The sequence below is a fragment of the Leptinotarsa decemlineata genome, unplaced genomic scaffold, assembly GCF_025532065.1.
Source record: "Leptinotarsa decemlineata unplaced genomic scaffold, Ldec_3_MD MMD2_tig00026340_RagTag_RagTag, whole genome shotgun sequence".
NCBI lineage: Eukaryota > Metazoa > Arthropoda > Insecta > Coleoptera > Chrysomelidae > Leptinotarsa > Leptinotarsa decemlineata.
The window spans coordinates 12744706-12763015 of record NW_027412694.1 but is presented as its reverse complement, the minus strand read 5'-3'; the positions used below and the strand labels follow the sequence as shown (position 1 = coordinate 12763015).

The 18310-nt window shown below is 34.5% G+C and overlaps 1 protein-coding gene across 1 annotated transcript in view; it reads right to left on the bottom strand.

The window, feature by feature from the left end:
• The window catches only part of svr (Carboxypeptidase D svr), a 60938-nt gene that overhangs the window by 17372 nt on the left and 25256 nt on the right, over positions 1-18310 (bottom strand). The window contains exons 11-16 of the mRNA XM_074183440.1: positions 17579-17821; positions 17286-17477; positions 12300-12542; positions 11927-12061; positions 7134-7429; positions 6793-7055 (exon numbers count right to left, since the gene is read on the bottom strand). Of these exons, the coding sequence (XP_074039541.1) occupies positions 6793-7055; positions 7134-7429; positions 11927-12061; positions 12300-12542; positions 17286-17477; positions 17579-17821 (1372 nt within the window). The remainder of the gene's footprint in view (positions 1-6792; positions 7056-7133; positions 7430-11926; positions 12062-12299; positions 12543-17285; positions 17478-17578; positions 17822-18310) is intronic.

Below are 18310 nucleotides of genomic sequence, written 5' to 3'. Positions count from 1 at the left end.
GATTTGATATTTATATTCCAATATGTATTTATATACTTGTTCAGTTAATCAGAAATAGTATAATTATTCAAACAACTGAAGTGACAGCTCATACTAATGTCAATAAATATAATAAATTGATATTAATCAATAAATATAATAGATTAACATTTACTAATATTAGAGATTCTTAGAAATGTTGAAACTTAATATGTTAGTATTCTCAGGAGTAGTTTATATTCCCCCCTAGACTGAATTGAATATATTCATGGCGTCATGCAACTGTGGCTTTCATTAAAATTTTAACCATTTCTTTTATTATATTTCTTATGTTCAACCAATTTGGAGAAGAAAAAAAAAACAATTTATTTCCAACAGGAGTACCCAGTTACAGGAAATGCTTTTATTACAGAGTATATATGAAGTAAATATTAAAAATAATGGAATATAGAAATGTATAAGAGTAAATGCTAAAACATATTCGTATAAGTAGAATTTCAAAAGATGAATGAAAAATTGATTATATAATATAAAAAGTTACAAATCATGCAATGTAGCAGTACTAACACAAACTATAGTATTATTAAAAGTGATTGTGGATACAAGATACCAAGGCGTTCAGAGTCGAAATGAATAGCGCAGTGTTCACAGATTTTATTGTAGCCACTGCACATAAAATTCATTTGCATAACATTTGTGTGTGATGCTTCGCAATAAAATTTCAGATTGTGTCGACCTTCACTTCTTGGTACTAAGACATTGATCTTGGGTAAATGAACCGAACTGTCAATATTGTTGTTTAGTAATTTATGCAGGAATTTTATACCAAGGATAACTTTCCTATTTTCCAAAGATGTCACATCAAATCGTGTAACAAAATGTTATGATCAATGCCTCTCTTGGGGTATTGACCATCAACTTTTAGACATAAGTATTTTAGGAACTTCCTTTGCACACTCTCAATTGATGTTTTTTGGTAGTCGTAAACTGGATTCCATAATACAGAGCCATACTCTAGCTTAGATCTGGCATACGCAAAATATAGCAATTTTAAGGTGGCAATACTTTTGAAGTTTTTGCCATTTCTGTAAATGGATCCAAGCATCCTACTTGTATCAGCAGTCATATTCCTTATATGTGTTGTAAATGTTAATTTACTATCGTATGTTATACCACGATCTTTTATCTCATGTACGTGGTTGATTATAGTTTTGTTGATTGAATAATCGTACATTAAAATTCGCTTTTTTGTTGTAAATTATATTATTTTACATTTGGATACGTTCAGTTGAGATTCTAGATTAGAACCTTGTGGTACCCCAGATGTATCTACGTACTGGGCCGATTTGAAAGATTCATATTCGACGAATTGTTTTCTGTTAACTAGATATAATTCAATTAGAGTAAGCAGTTGGTTAGAGAGTCCCAATATTTTGTCAATTTGCTGAGGAGAACATAATGGTCTATTTGATGGAAGGCTTTTTGGAAGTCTAAATAAACAACATCGACTTGTGTTTGCTTATCCAGGTACGTACAGAGATATTGATTTAAACATGCAAGATTTGTCATACATGATCTTTGTTGTACGAAACCATGCTGAGTAGGAGAAATAACTTTTTGAATATGGGAATACATAACATTTTGCACACATATCTCGAAGAGTTTAGAAAAGTTACATAAAATTGAAATTGCCCTGTAGTTCGTGATATCGCTAAAGTAGCCTTTTTTAATATTGGACAAATTCGAGCCGTTTTCCACTGCTCAGGGAAGGCACAAGTTGATGAAATTAAGTTGAATATGCCTATTAGAGGTATAGAGAGAGCGTCGATACACTCCTTTATCACAAGACTAGGAACATTGTCAATACCTGCGGTGAGTTTATTTTGTTAATTTTTTTGAAACAGTAATAATATCGATTCTAGAGAAGGCAGGGATGTTCAATGTATCTAAATCAGAATAATGAGAATTTCCACGAAGCATATTCTCGTCCGAAACCAAGTATTCACTTCTGAAGTACTTGGCGAATCCATTGATAATATCCCTAGGCTTATCAAATACCTCATCGTCAAGTTTCATTATAGCCGGTATACGCGAATGACCTTTTTTACTTAGTATGAAAGACCAGAAAGTGGAGCTGTCAGATAAAATATTATTTTCAGCTAAGTTTGTAAATTGACTATATGCTGCTTTTATTTTAGTTTTGACAGTTTTTCTCAGATTCGAGAATTGATTTTGAAAAAATACTGTTTTATATTTCTTATACTTTTTATATGCTAATTCCTTTTTCTTTATATGGCTGATAACATCTGCGTCGAACCATGGGGGAAATTTACGTGTTTTCACTGTTCTCAGTGGAACTGTTTAAAAGAAGATGCTATGTAATTTTTGATATAATAAATCACATGCCGAGTCGATGTCTGTACATTCTGAAACGTCACACAATTCGGTTGTTCTGATCAGTTCATACATAGCTGGAAAGTTTGCGTTGCGAAAATTAAATTGCTTAATAGCATCTGTTAATAGCATCTGTTGTATTAATAGCAAAGTCATTGATATGAGGAGTACGACAGTTCAACGAAATAGAAACTGCAGGATGATGAACGTCTATGTTAACAAAAGACATACAATCGTTACAGTTGGTTATAACTAGATCCAGTTTGCGATGATTAATATTCGTTATCGAGTTGTACTGTTGAGATTCAGTTGCTTGCATGAAGTTGAGGATGTACTGAAATTTGGTATCATTAAAGTCTATATCATATTTAGAAGAGAAGATACGTGGATAATTCCATATTAGGTTGATTCAACAGTTTTGTCAGTTTTTATGAGTCTACTTCAAACGGTATTATCTCAGTGAGTACTGCAATTTAACAAAAATTGGGGCCATTTGAATCAATACACTTTTGCCACCATGACACAAGTCGATCAGGTCCATTGACATAACATTGTGTGCTCGGGATTCGACGAAGTTGACTAAGGCCGTTTTGCCTGGGGCTGATTGGCGAAGGTTCTGCCGGTGAGAGAGTTATCGAAGTGCTTGAAAAGATGGTAGTCGGTTGGCAAGAGGTCTGCGGAGTATGCTGGGTGAGGCAGAACTTCAACGCTCAATTCATTTAATTTTCGGATAGTGACTTGTGAAACGTGCAGGCGGGCGTTGTCGTGAAGCAGGATCGGACCTCTTCTGCAATTGCCAGAAAGTTATAGTGAATCACACAAGCCGCTGACCACTATACAGTAACCATGGTCTTTTTTTGGTGAGTTTTCACTTTTCGAAAGTGCCTGGATGGCTCATTGGTGTCGAACCACTGTCCAGAACGTCACCTGTTGTCGTAGAGGATCCACGTTTTTCTGGTTGCCCAAATAATAGTATTTATTCACCATTTTTTATACACTTGGGTATATAAGGTGGGTCAGTTGTACTGCAAGCTAGTAAAGATAAAAAGAGAAGGAGATTGAGCACAGATTTATCTTTACACATATATTCACATTTGTTTAAATGTTTTAAATCAACTGAAAGTAAAGAAGAACGGACTTCGAAACAACAATTTCTGTCGATCTTTCAAATCGTTGGGCACCTACTTTTCGAGCTTCTCAACCTTTCCATCAAAAACCGGATGGGAGCTGACGCTCGGTTTATCCGCTATCCCACGGACAGTTTGTGATGGGTCAGTCTCCATCAGGGTCCTCAAATCATCGTCGTGGATTACTGTAGATCGACCACTTCAGGACTCACCTTCAAGGCTAAAATCTCTGGAACGAAATTTCGCAAATCAACGTCGAATATTGCGTTCAATAACTTCATCAATGCCAAATGCTTGGTTAATTTTTAGGTCTGTTTCGGCAGCGCTTTGGTTGAATTTGAATTCGTAGAGCAAAATTGGCCGAAAATCGCTTAACGACATTTTAATAAAAGAGGCAAAAAGTTGAAATTTGGAGAAAATGAACAATGTATAGAGTACAAAATTGTATATTGAATAATATGTAGAACGACACAGTAGAAATATTTATTGAAGTATGGAGCTACAAAAACACATGACCTCGTAACGGATATAACTTTTGAGACGAAACCAATAATTGGAAGTGAATCGTGAAATGTGATATGAAGGTGGAAGTATACCTTTTTCAAGAATGTATCGTAAAAAATGTTGAAAGTCCGTATTTTCACGCAAAAAACAATTTACAGCAACCTTAGTGTTTAGATAGGCCTTTTCATCATAAGACGAGCGCAAGCGTAGCTGTCATATTGAAATGGCGGTAATTCAAAACATTCGTACTGTTTTAATCAACAATGGCTGGGCAAGGAATATTATCTCTACAAATAAATAAATTATTGGTAAAAACCATTGATGGTGCTTCACTTGTTAATAATTCAGTTGAGGCTCATAATTGTGAATAATTAGAAAGGTGATTAAAACGCCATGGGCGTCCGCAAAAAGGAAAAAAGTGAGCTGATTGAGAGGTTAGGTATCAGCATTTGTTTACTATCTAAAAACATATAAAAAAATAGTATTTACAGTTTTATTCTTATTAATAATGTCAATTTATTTGATGTAATTGAAAATATATTTCAGTTGACAAGAGTATTACTTATGGAACTAATAAATAAATCAAGCCATTAATATTTTGAAGCTGTACATATGACATTATTAATTAGACAAATATGTAAATACTGAATTGAATATGTTTAGTAATTTTTATCAGAGGGAAATATTTAATATAATATATATGAAATTTACAGTCAAAAATAGAATACATAATGTACGTATGTTGAAATTTCTGATAGCTTAAAGGATCAGGGTTTTGTTCAGCTGGACCACTTTCTCCAATGAAATGTAGTGAGCAAATATAAGTATCCTTGGTTTGGTAACATCATCAATAGATTTGAAGACTCGGTCACTCCTACCACATTTTTTCACCCATAATTCACATTTTGCACATGCTTTAATATGTAATTTACTTGATGATTTGATTATTTTTTTTGCGATATTTGAGACAAGGCTTTGGAAAATTTATAAAATAGTATGTGTTGGTTTTGAATGATTTGTATCGTGTATCACTTTTACATACTCCATAACAACACCGTTTTGTTGTTCCTTTTCGTACAGATAACATAATTATAATGGAGTATAAAAATTTTTTCTGATTATTTTGACTTATTACTTTTTTTTCACTTTTTTTACAACGAATAAACTTCAATTTATATTATAATTTTTAAAACATAAGTTGCGGGCTCTTTAACATGGTTGTTTACAAAAAGATGGCTGATACTGATGCATACGCACAAAAAAAAATTGTGATGAAAAGGCCTATTGATTAGGGCTATTTACATATTTGCTGTTGTTATTTATTCTTCTATATATTTCATCAATAGTTAATATGCTTTTTTATCCTGCATAATTTTCTTAGGAAAGTCCCTATTTATTTATTTACATCCAATGGGCCATGACCCAATAAAAGGAGTATACAATAATAGAGCAGGTAACTATTTCTAGATAAATGTAAGTATAAGTGAACATTTTGATATTCACCTAGGAAATAATCTATACAAACTATTTCTAAATTGATTCAGGGTAGAAAAAAATGAATCTATAGAGTATTTATTGACAGTTCGGAACATAGAGGTTAACGGGCTGTAGAAAAGGTGCTGAGAATTAGGTACATTAATGAGGAATGTGATATTTGATCTGGACGTATATCAAGGTACATTAAAATTAATTTGGGACAGTAGAGTTGGTGAGTCAATGGGACCATTGACCAGTTTATAGATGAAAATAAGATCTGCAATTTCTCGTCTTTTTCTCAATGTTACAAAATTAAATTCAGTCACAAGGCAAGTGTATTCATAATTTGTAACCGGATAGTTTCCATGTTTCTTATAATATGCAAACTTGAGGAATTTCTTCTGAACACCTTCCAAGGCATCAATGTAAATTGTTTACTATGTAACAAACTATAGTAAACTGAACGAATACATTCAAATGATCTAAACTCTTTGCAGTTTCTCATAACAAATCCCAGCGATTTAGAAGCTCTCTAAACAATATTTTCAAGGTGCACATTAAATGTAAGTTTATTGTCAAATAAGATTCCCTAGTCGAGAGTATCATTAACTCTTGGTAAGTTGATATTTTCAATTGTATAATTGAACTGGTATGGATTTAATATACGAGCATAAGTCATAATGTTACACTTTCCAACATTTAGAAAAAGTTTATTCTCACAACACCACTTTTGGAGTGAATTCAAATCCCACTGAAGCAACATACAATCAGACGAATCCCGTATTTCTCTGAAAAGCTTTAAATCATCAGCAAAGATTAGCTTTGTTGATTGTATAGAAGCACATATGTCACCTATAAAAAGTAAAAATAACAGCGGTCCCAAATAAGATCCTTGGGGAACCCCCCCAGCGGTGCTAAAAATACATCCGATTTTTCACCATCATACTCGACATATAGACTTCGATGATTCAAATACGATCTTAGTAGATTTTGTATATTTGAGGAAATACCATATGCATCTAACTTCAATAATAATTGTTGATGGGAAACTTTATCGAATGCCTTGCTGAAATATGTATAGATTACATCAACTTGACATATATTATCCAAAGAGTTGGATATGAATTGAGTAAATTAAACACTTAAAAGAATTAGACGACCAAGATATTATTTGGCACAAACTAATGGGCTTCCACAAAATTCATTGATTTTTTTGGAACTATAAAAACCAATGGATTTATTTGATGGAAATCACATCGCAATCACACAATTCAATACATGAAATTTCTAAATAAAAAATTATAAGACTCACCAGTTAGTGTACTAGAAAGTACAGTCATGATTGGATCCAAAACATCCCTCCAAATATATGGAATGTTCTCAATAGCGGGATATTCGCAACAACTGACCTTTGATGTAATCACTGGTGTGTAATACTCATGGTAGAGGTAGTCCGTAAGTAGTGAGTCAGTACCTTTGTTGGATTCTGAACAACTTCTGGGAATTTTCAGTGCCATTTTATAGTTATCTGCTATCTTCTTGTAAATTTCAATTGAATCTTTAGTAGTTGGATACCTAAAATTGATTATTTAAAATATTTAAATATTGGAAGAATAAATCAACATTACAACAACAAATCGGACTAGAACTCACAATATTCCACTGCCACCTCCTTCAATATTCAGCATCAAGTCAAACTTTTCTTCAAGAAGCATGTGTTTAAAGGCATTCGCAACTGATTTGGGATCTTGATGACCGCTGATTCTTCCTCCAGCATTGAGAATTTGTTCGCCAACCTGCTTAAAGTCGGCTGTGATGTTGTTGCACAAAAACTTATCAGGTTTAATATTACCGAGAACTTCTTTATTATAGTCTCCCCATATTTGCTCAAAAGCCTTGTCTATGACTGGGATGATGTGGATAACGGTGTTTGTTAAAATTTTCATAACCTAAAGAAAAATAATTTTAAGAAACAATAATATCATAATTTGAGGAAATACAATGTTATGAACTGATCTGATGAATTTTTTGAGAATAAGTGCTTCACTGGACAAAGTGAACCTAAAATACAAATGTTAGGTTCATGACAGACTCGTTACTATGTTATTTTTTGCCAGAATACTTTATTAAAAATCTCAGATTCATAATCATCAAACAAGAGAAAATACGGGACAATTAATTCACTCACCAAAAAAACAATTTAACTGCTGCAATGAAACCATAAGATCTTGAGAGAATATAATGAAATATTACCTAACCGTATAAAAGATGCGAATAGTATTAATGAATTTGAAACAAATTTTGTTATTCATATAATATTTAAATGCTGATATTTATGTTTACAGACCTTTGTATATGATCATAATATATGTTATATTAGAAAAAAGCGATATAACATATGAATATTACTGGAGTTTTTTCCAACACCAAATCGTTATTTTTGACACCTCGACACGTGTTTCGATTACCAAGTGATCATCTTCATCGGTGTTTTCCCAACACCGATTTGGTGTTGGGAAAAAACTCTGGTAATATTCATTACTACACCAAAGGTTCCAAACAGTGCATCATAAGTACAATATAACATATATTATTAATGTCCAGCGGCGGCTTGTCAGAGGAGGCGAGGGAGGCTTAGCCTCCCCATAAAATTTGAGGCTATTCATCGCAATAAATTAAAAGATATTGACAAATAATTATGATTATTTTTTTTCTAAAAATGCTTGGGTATCATTACTTTACCATAATTTTTAATATAAATACATAATATCACTCACTACGTAGTATGTACCACACTGTATCCTGCATCAACAAAACTCAAACGCACCGCCCATGAACGAATAACGAATAAACTATCAACCCGAAATAATAAATGCTATACGTTGCAAAGGAGCCAAGCCTCCGACCGCTTTAAAAAACACAGGCTCCACGAGATCGATCCAACCAGACATACGTCCCGATTTGTAATTTCAGTTGCAGAAATTATAGCGTCAGAGGAGGCTTGATCTCCGTTAGTGTACGGACGGGATACCGTGACGGACCGGGACTAAAAAATATTCCGGTAAATCGTTTTAGTGTTTCTTGATAATATTTGTTATTTGTGTATAAGACAGACAGTATTATATTATAGCAGTGCTTTTTGGTAATATTTTGGACGAAATTAAATAATCTGACGATATAGTCGATTGGTTGCTGACAAATAATTTTAAGTCTTTATCTTATGATAATAAATTTTACATTATTAAAACTCTGGGAAGGCCTCAACCAAATTTTATTTCAATTAAATCGTCAGATAATCGACAAAATCGTGGATTTAATATTAGTTGGTACGATAAATGCGATTGGTTAACCGGCTCCATTAAACGAGAAAAACTTTTTCGTTGGCCCTGTGTTTTATTTTCCGTACAAACCGAAAACCAAACGAGGTCTAAAATATGATACTCCGATTTAAAAAATTTACCTCGTGTTATGGGGCAAATATGATTCACAATTTGGCACGTTTTTAATCGGGCACCTCAAAAACCATCCAAAATGAGCTTATTACAGACAGTGTGGCATACATTATTAAGGAAAATATAAGCAAGGAGATTGAAAGTGTTTCTTTTTTGGCATGGGAAATTGATGAAACTACCGATATTACCTGTACATCACAACTTTCAATCGTTTATAGATATGTCAAAGATGGTAATGTGGTAGAACGTTTTATGGGTTTTCAAGATGTTTCATCTGGGAGCACAGCTGACGATTTGTTAAATTTTTCAATTCGTATATGTGGTTTACAAATTAAAATTGGCATTTTCATGCCCATGCCCTAACTTTAGTATTAAGCAGAGCATGCAACAACATAAAAATTTTCGCGCCTCCGGCGGGCTTTTCTATGTGTATATAGTCTATACGACTTAAGCCTCCTCTGTTCTACAATGCACGAGCCGTCACTCTTAATGTCTTCATCTGTTATTGATTTTCAATAACTGTATTAGGTTGTTTCAAAAGTTTCGCCCGTTTTTATGAGTCTACTTCAAACTGCGATATCTCAGTGAATCCTTATTCAATTTAATCGAAATAACTGCCATTTGAATCAGTGCTCTTTTGCTAACGTAACACATGTCGATTAATGGCGTCAGAATAAAAATTTGGTAATCGGGATTCGATGGAATCGACGAAGTCGCCTGATTGGCGAAGGTTCTACCGGTGAGAAAGTTATTAAAGTACTTGAAAATGTAGTAGTCGGTTGGCGAGAGGTCTGGAGGGTATGGTGGGTGAAGCAGAACTTCGACGCTCAATCGTTCAATTTTCAAACAGTGATTTGTGAAACGTGCGGACGGGCGTTGTCTGATTATCAGTGCCGGCTGCTGTTGACGCAATTTTCGGTACATTTCGTCGATTTCCTCACAATAGGACTCTACTGTGATGGTTTGACAAACCTACTTTTCGAGCTTTTTGACTTTTCTAATACGTTTCAAACCATAAAGAATCCCCATGGGAGTTGACGCCCAATTCATCCATCATCCCAATAAATTTAGTCCTTACTGAGTCAGAAAAATCCTCCCTTTGCGTTAAACAGACTACGATGGAAAAATAAACTGTAGAAAGCTACTCAGACAACATCGTGATGGTAATGAAATCTGTTATAAAATTCTATGGTATGATGAGAGTAGATTCACAAATAACTGATGGGTTAACAGAAATATTCATTATCACTGGCTACAAAAAAAACTTCCTATATAAAACTACAAATTTCCAAGAGAAATTTTGAGTTAATTCTTGGCTTGATGTGCTAGACAGCAAGATTATAGGTCCCTACTTTTTTGAAATATCTTTGACGAGAAATTATATTTGGAAAATTTGCTTTTGAATATTCTGAGAAAATATCAGTTTTTCCATCATGATAGAGCTCCTCAAAGTCGCAGAACTATTTGCAGAGATTTCCTCAATACAACTAAGCCAGGACGATGGATAGGAACCAATGGTCCTATTAAATGGCAACCACCTGACCTGAATTTTCTGAACTTTTCATTCTGGGGCTGGTAATTTGAACATGTTATGAAATATCGTGAACAACGTAGATGGTTAGGATTATTTTGACAACTTTTTTACAATGCACATTTTAGAATATTTCACAAATTCTTATAAAAATTGATACAATTGTCGTTTCAAGTATTTAATATAGTATGTCTTTTAGTTTAAGTAATTTACACAAATCGTTTAAAAGTTACCACGATAAGATTAACTTGACGCAACGCAGTAAGCCATTACACGTCGCGTCTACTGTAAGACCACAGAAAACGATGGACGGGGGTAGAGGGGCAGTCTAAGCAACAAAGCGCCAACGCCGAGAACGCAACCCGAACGCGGGCAGACGTCGTTGACGGTTGTGTAAGTTTTGCAAATTAGGTAACATAATTCGATTATCGACGTTATCCATTACTTACTGCAGTTGGCATATTTTTTTAGTTACTGTATTTTTAAAGTAAAAATACAAATTACTACCTGTTGCCTGCCCGTGGTTTCGCCCGCGTAGAATTTGATTTGTTATATTAAGTTTCGTGCCAGACCATTTTAAACAAATACACTAAACAAAACAATATTTTTTTATTAACCCAAATCTTCAGGTTTCCAATTTCAAAACTGACGAAATTCAATACAATCTTTGAACCCCTATTTTTCCGTCTTTTGGGGGTGAAAATTCCTGATTCCCTTTCTTGATGCTTATTTACGCTATACAAATAACCTACCTGCAAATTTGAAGATTATAGATTCAGTAACTTCGGTTGTACGTTAATACAAGAGTTAGTCAATCAATAGGTTCCCACTTATACAATGCTAGCTGCTACCCGCTGTTTTACCCGCGTTATCGTGGGAACCTACCCTATGTGTTATTACAGGTCATGATCTATCTATATACCAACTTACATTTAAATCCGTTGACCTGTTCAGGCGTGAAAAGGTAAAAAAAAACGTAAATACATACATTACATTCATCCATCCTCACAAAATTTACCCATTTTTAATGTATGTAGAAGTAAGATTAGTAGAATTGCCAATGTATTTCATTCTAATCCTTTTAGTTTTTTTTGCTGATGCTATTCAATATTGTACCTATTGATTGACTGACACTCTTATATTAACATACAGCCAAAGCTACTAAACCTAGAATCTTTAAATATGCAAATAAGCACCAAGAAAGGGAATCAGGAATTTCCACCCCAGGGGGGAAAATAGGGGTTTAAAGATTGTATTGAATTTCTTCAGTTTTGAAGTTGGAAATCTGAAGTTTTGGGTTAATGAAAAAATATCGTAACTATTTGTTTAAAATGGTCTGTCACGAAACTTGATCTGACAAAGCAAATTCTACGGGGGCGAAGCTGCGGGCAACAAATAGTTATAGAATATTCTAATTTTTAAATCAAGAACACAAGAACGAAGAAAGTAGATCTTATTCTCACCTTGAAATCTCCAATTCGAAATCCCTCCAGAAGATGACGGGCAAGATAAATACTGATTTCTCTCCCGATGGGTTGAGTTGCAAAGAGGTTTCCAATTATCGCTATGTGGAATTTTTTCTCGTCATCTTCTTCGATCTGGTATATCAAAAATACGCCTGTTATTTCGATAGTTAAATTTATGATTAACAGAGATATGCCGAGAAATTGATTAAGAAGACTATAGTTCATATATAATATTCTATTTATGAAATACCTGAATAAAATTCAAAATATTTGAAAATTTTACCTTTGAATTACCTACCAATTGTTTTTTTGTAATAATTATTTACGAATCATCACAAATATAAATTTACGAAAGTACTAAATTTTTTACCTTATCAGATATTTTCAAAGAATGGATGGTCATTGAAACATAGTTATCTCCACCTTCAAAGGATGCAGCACCGGGGTATTTATTTTCCATGTCCGACAAAATAAAAGAGATTTCTTGGGTGGTATGGTACTTTGGCTTGTACTGATTCTCGCCTATACCAAAATCGTAGGCACTGGCCCAATGTAAAGGATCATCTTTCATCAGTGTTACATTGTACTGTAGATAACCTGAATCTGGAATGATCTGAAAAGAGATATTACATCAAAATATATCGTGTGAAAATACTCTAAACGTATTAAAAAAAGTTCAATTATTTACTGTGGCAATAGGTTAATGAGGTATTACATACAAACTGTTTATAAAAAAAATGGTTCAGTCTATGATATAAACCACCTTCAAATAGTTTCCTTAGGTGCAAAAATAACTCTTTATAAAGTCCCATCAGGTTGTCACGCTGAGTAAGATTCTGTAATTCTTTGTTGGTGTTGCACTACATGCATAGATGTGTTGGAAAGTGTTATGTTTGTATTTGAAGAGACTGCTTAGAGAAACAATGGTTCACAAATATTGATTGGTGCTGTGTTGTATTACTTGTCTACACCAAAAAAGGTATTTATAAAACTGTACGCCAAATGTAGATTCCTGACGTCAACCAATCAGAAATTATTTTGATGTTACAGAAAATTCAAAGGGATTAGTTTGAATTTCAAGTACGAATTTCACAGTACACACATTTCTGTTTGGAAGAAAGAAGTTATCATTCTATAAGGATAAATAGAAGGATTTCACCACTTGACCTTCTATTAGAATAAAAAGTGAAATTTGGACGGATCACCATTGCGTTTCTGGAGTAAATCAAATCAAATCAAAATATACTTTATTGTCCGATGATTTGCATCTTATTGACAAAGTCCAAGAAATACAATGTTGATATAAAAAAAGTACTAAAAAAGTATAAATGTAGATATAAAAAAGTTCCAAAAATGAATAAATGTAAATATAAAAAAAAGTTCTAAAAATGTATAGATAAAATACCATCATGTATAAAGTGATAGTACAATAGTAGTAAAAATATTAGTAATATATTGCTAATATATTACTAATATATATATCCTTGATTAAATTCGAAGTTGGGATGGGAAGTCTAAAGGTATAATTGCTATTGCGAGTAGCATATGGAGTAGAAGCAAAGTTGAACTTTGATTTATGTTTATAAATAAGGCAAACTGTCTCTAAGATAAAAAGTGCGATGACTGTTAACATTTTATTGGCAGTGAACAAATTCCTGCACGATTCTCTGGGTTTAACTTTACAGATACATCTTCTTTGATATCAATACAGAAGAGAGAAGGGATGAGTTGCATGCTCCCCAAAAAGATATTCCATAACATAATCGAGATTCAATAAGTGCATGGTAAACGGTCTTTGCGACATGGAGGAAACCCAACTCATTTGAAACCACTCTAACTGCATAACATCCTGAGGAGATCTTACTCTTCAGTTGTTTAAGGTGCTCATCAAATTTCAGCCTATTATCAATGAATACACCGAGAAACTTTGTGCTTAATTTATTTTGTAATACGTCAGCGTCTATTGAAATGTCATCAAGCGAACATTTGAATGATATTATACTCGTTTTGGATGCATTTAGAGAGAGTAAATTTGCATTGCACCAGCTCTTCACCTTCTTCAAATCGGATGATATTATTTTATTTAGCTCCATTGAGTTTTTTTTTCTTTCCACAATATTGTAGTATCATCGGCGAATAGAGTGAAACTACCAGATATGTTAATCATAGATATGTCATTCATATATAGCAGAAACAGAATAGGGCCTAACACAGAACCCTGTGGTACACCAGATTCAATCACCCTGTTCTCCGAGAGTTCCGTTGTCCTCACCATTTGACTCCGACCTGAAAGGTACGATTCGAACCAAGTGTTCGTTACACCTCTACATTCATATTTATGAAGTTTTTTTAATAAAATTTTATGATTAACGCAAAAAATTGCGGCGGCTACTTCACCAGCATTCAATTCAGAGTAAATTTCATATAAAAAAGACAAGATAGCATCATTTGTATCTTTTTCATCTTGAAACCCAAACTGGTTTTTGTTTATAATACAGTGCAGTTTTAAGAATTCATCTAAACGTACTTTGACTAATTTCTCAATAATTTTTGCTAAAGTCGGTATTAAGGAAATAGGACGTAAATTGGAGGGATAATCTAAATCACCACCTTTAAGTAGTGGAATGACAACGGAAGTTTTCAGGGAAGAAGGAAATGAGTAGTGAGGTAAATTTCAGAGGATCTGTATCAACTCGACGTATAGACTTGAAAAATTATGCTTCTCCATAGGAGTTACGTCTCAAATGATCCGTTTCAAGATTATACTTCCCCCGACAACAGAGAGTTCTTGGAATTTTTCCCTCATGTTGGGGAAACGAATAAGCCTGATGTAATTCAGCTATCAAGATGAGATGATAATTCATCGCAAGTAACTTTCTATATTCAGACGGTTCACTCCGTTTGACGAGGTACTGACGAGGAGCTAGTTAGGTTAAGTTAGGTCCAAGGTGAGTAAATTTATTCGACCCTACATCGCAACCTGCTAGGATTTATTGTGGCTCATACTCGACCAAATAAACCCAGCTTAGGAAATAAACCCGTGTTAGGAATCACGTTAAAAGGTAAGATCGTTAGTCCTTAGCTCGCACAAGTTTCTCAACTTCTGAGAGTTGTCGTTCGTATGGAGGCGACAGCTGACTAACGGAAAAACAGGTTTTAAACAGATTTTTTTTTAACGAAGCCGATTAATTTGTATGGTGAGTGGACTTTCAGGTCAGATGGTAAGAGTATGGCTCTGCCTAACTCTAAAAACCTGATTCGGTCCCCAGTGGGGCAGGCATAAAGTATGTGCTCTGCTGTTTCATCATTTTCCAAATAGAGGAGACACACACTGTCTTCCGACAGTCCGAATCTCTGCATATGACGATTCAAATGACAGTGACCTATAAGAAGGCTTATTAGACATCGTAGTTCATCCCTACTGTAGTCCAACAACTGCTTGGTATCAAGCTTCGAAGGATGAATAAACGCTTAGAGTGAGTCAATCCTGGAAGATTCTGCCAGAAGTCCATAAATCTTCTTGCCATCTAGATGTTCAATATTTGTTTGGCAAAGTCTAAAGCGATGCCAATAACATGTTCTGGTCCAATGTATTTGCTTGCAGCCCTACTTTGCAAGGGAGTCAACAGCCTCATTGCCTTCCAGGCCAGTATGGCCAGGAATCCAGACCAGAGACAATCTGTTAAGTCTTTCTATCGAGAAGAGTCATTTTTGGCAATCTGCTACCAATTTAGACGCTGCTCGGTAGGAGCCAAGAGCTTCCAATGAGGTTGGATTCTTCCAGTCTCTCCGCACACAATTCAATAGCGTGAAATTCCGCTTGAAATACAGTCGCATAGGTTCCTAGGCAGGTTGATATCTCTGTTATGGATTTGTTTGGAACCTAAACCCCAAGTTTTACCACAAATCCTTCGACATGTCCATAGGGACAGTCTGGCTTTGTGTACGAGGAGCTAATAGTCCGAAACCGGTTATCGGTAGTCGTACCACCCACAAGAAATTATTTCAACATTTTTATTAAATAGGAAGCTACTTGCGCCGAATCTTCCAAATGGAAGACGTTGTACAGGTTCCGGATGATTTTACTCAGGTATCTGCAATACGTTTCTATAAAGCCGAATTGTTTTACCTTAAATGGCAGCTCAGAGGTTCCCTATCTTTTATATGGCAAAATTTCGGATGGACGCCCAGTTATCAGTTTCATTGTCAAATTTTTATATATTAGCGTATACTCTAATTGAGACTTTTTCATTTTGGTGGCGCTCGGGAGGTACGCCTATACTTGTATGTAAATATACAAGTTGTATAAGAGTTGTAACCAATACATCCATTGGAAACGGACTTGACCTATAAAACCCTTTGTATACTATGTCAAAGCTGTGTTTCGATTCCTTGGCCGTGGTTTGCAGGTTTTTATGTCTGACGTTTCGCCTACATTGATATTATCAAAGGCAATGAAGCAACGGACGAAGTGTTCTGGGCACCTCAAAGAGATACTACAGAATTGGTTCACTCCTCCGGTTTTATTCCAATGGTTGTTGAATTATTGAATTGAATGGCCTGTTACGAGTCATTTTTATCTTCCTTTCGGTTGAAATTGTTTCATCAAAATTTCTTACAAATCCGAACTCGATCAAAAAAAGAGAATACCAAATCCAATTCCAAATAGGCCGATTAATGGAAATGTTTTCCTGTCATATATGAATAATATTACCATCTAAATCGGGAGAGTTCTCTAGAGAAACACAATGTGGAATTGATATTCAAGTCAACGAAAACCATCAGAGAGAGTCTACGGTCAGCTAAAAACCCCAGAAGGTGTTTAGGTTTGCCTGATCCCTTCTAACAGTGGATCCATCTACTTTGGAAACACAAGAGATATTTTCTCTGAGGCATACCAACAAATCAGAAGTAGTGGAATGTGTACTTAGAGAAGGTACCCACCTTATCTCGTTTAAAGAGACCCAAGTCCTTGATAGAACTGAGAGCTGCTATCTAAGACTTCATAGGAAGGTCATATAAATTCAGAAACACAGAAATAAAGTCAACCGAAAGGAAGAGAAAAGTAACATTAATGAAATCTGGCTACCTGTACTCTCGTATCAGGTCATTCAATTCACCCAATGGGAATGAAGCCATGCCCACCACCAACGAAGACGCAAACTAAGTCTATGGTACCTTCTTTGAGGATAACCAGAATACTTCGTTCGTTGCTTCATCACCTTGTATGTTTACCGCAGTAGTTGACGAAACGTAGGACATAATAACCTACAGAGCACTGCCAACAAATCCGGAAAATGACCTTTTAACACAGTTATCACTTTTACTCTAAGAATAATAACCAAATAAATCTTACGATTGCTGAAGTATAACTCTCATATCCTCGGGCGGCAACAGTGAGGTTATACTGTCCTGGCAAAAGTATTCTCCAGTAGTCTCCGTGTTTTGCAGATTTGACTGAATGTTTTATACCTTCTACGAGAATTTCAGCATCTTTTATGGGGTGACCTATGGTGCTTGTAATGTAGCCTGACACTCCTTTATGAACCTAAAATTATTAAATCACACTAATCAGTAGAGTTTCATACGGATATGAAGCTTTCTGAAATAAAAGTATGTAAAATTACAAATGTTTCAAACAATATTTACCTGTTCCATATAAGTTATTAATGCCTCTTTGTTATCTAGCCAATATTCTGGTAGATCCTTGGCCATAGGGTACTTGTAACATCCAATTTCTAGAGTCAATTCCATACAGCCAGCAACAAGATAATTCCAGTCTTGCATTCCACCAGTAACAACGTACCATTTAGCACCATTTGTGATACCACCATTGAAAATTTCATTAGGAAACATCGGGCATGCTACACCTTTATGCATTGTTTTGTGTGCCTAAAATTATTATTAATAAGATCATTAAACATATGTACTAAATTTTTGATATTTCTTCATATTTTTACATATAATGTTTGTGCTCTTTTCATGTGATCTTTCCTCAATTAAAATCAACACTTTACCTTGTGCTGAAAAACTGTTAGAATCAGTAGTATGTCAACGACTGTTGGAATATTTTAATAAAAAAACACTCTAAACAAACCAATCTGGTTTTAGATCCAGTCATTCATATGAATCCGCACTTCAGCTTATGGTTACAGATTGGAAAGATAAAATGAGTAAAGGCATGTACGTTATAGTAGTATTTTTAGTTCTGAAACTGCATTTGAAACTATTAATCGTGAAATGTTACTTGAAAAATTAAAAAAATATGGCATAAAAGGAAAAATTCTTAATTGGATCAGGAAGGAAGCAGGTAACCAAAATTAATAAGTTTGCTTCAACAGCAATAAGCGTAGACCATGGGGTTCCGCAGGGAAGTATTCT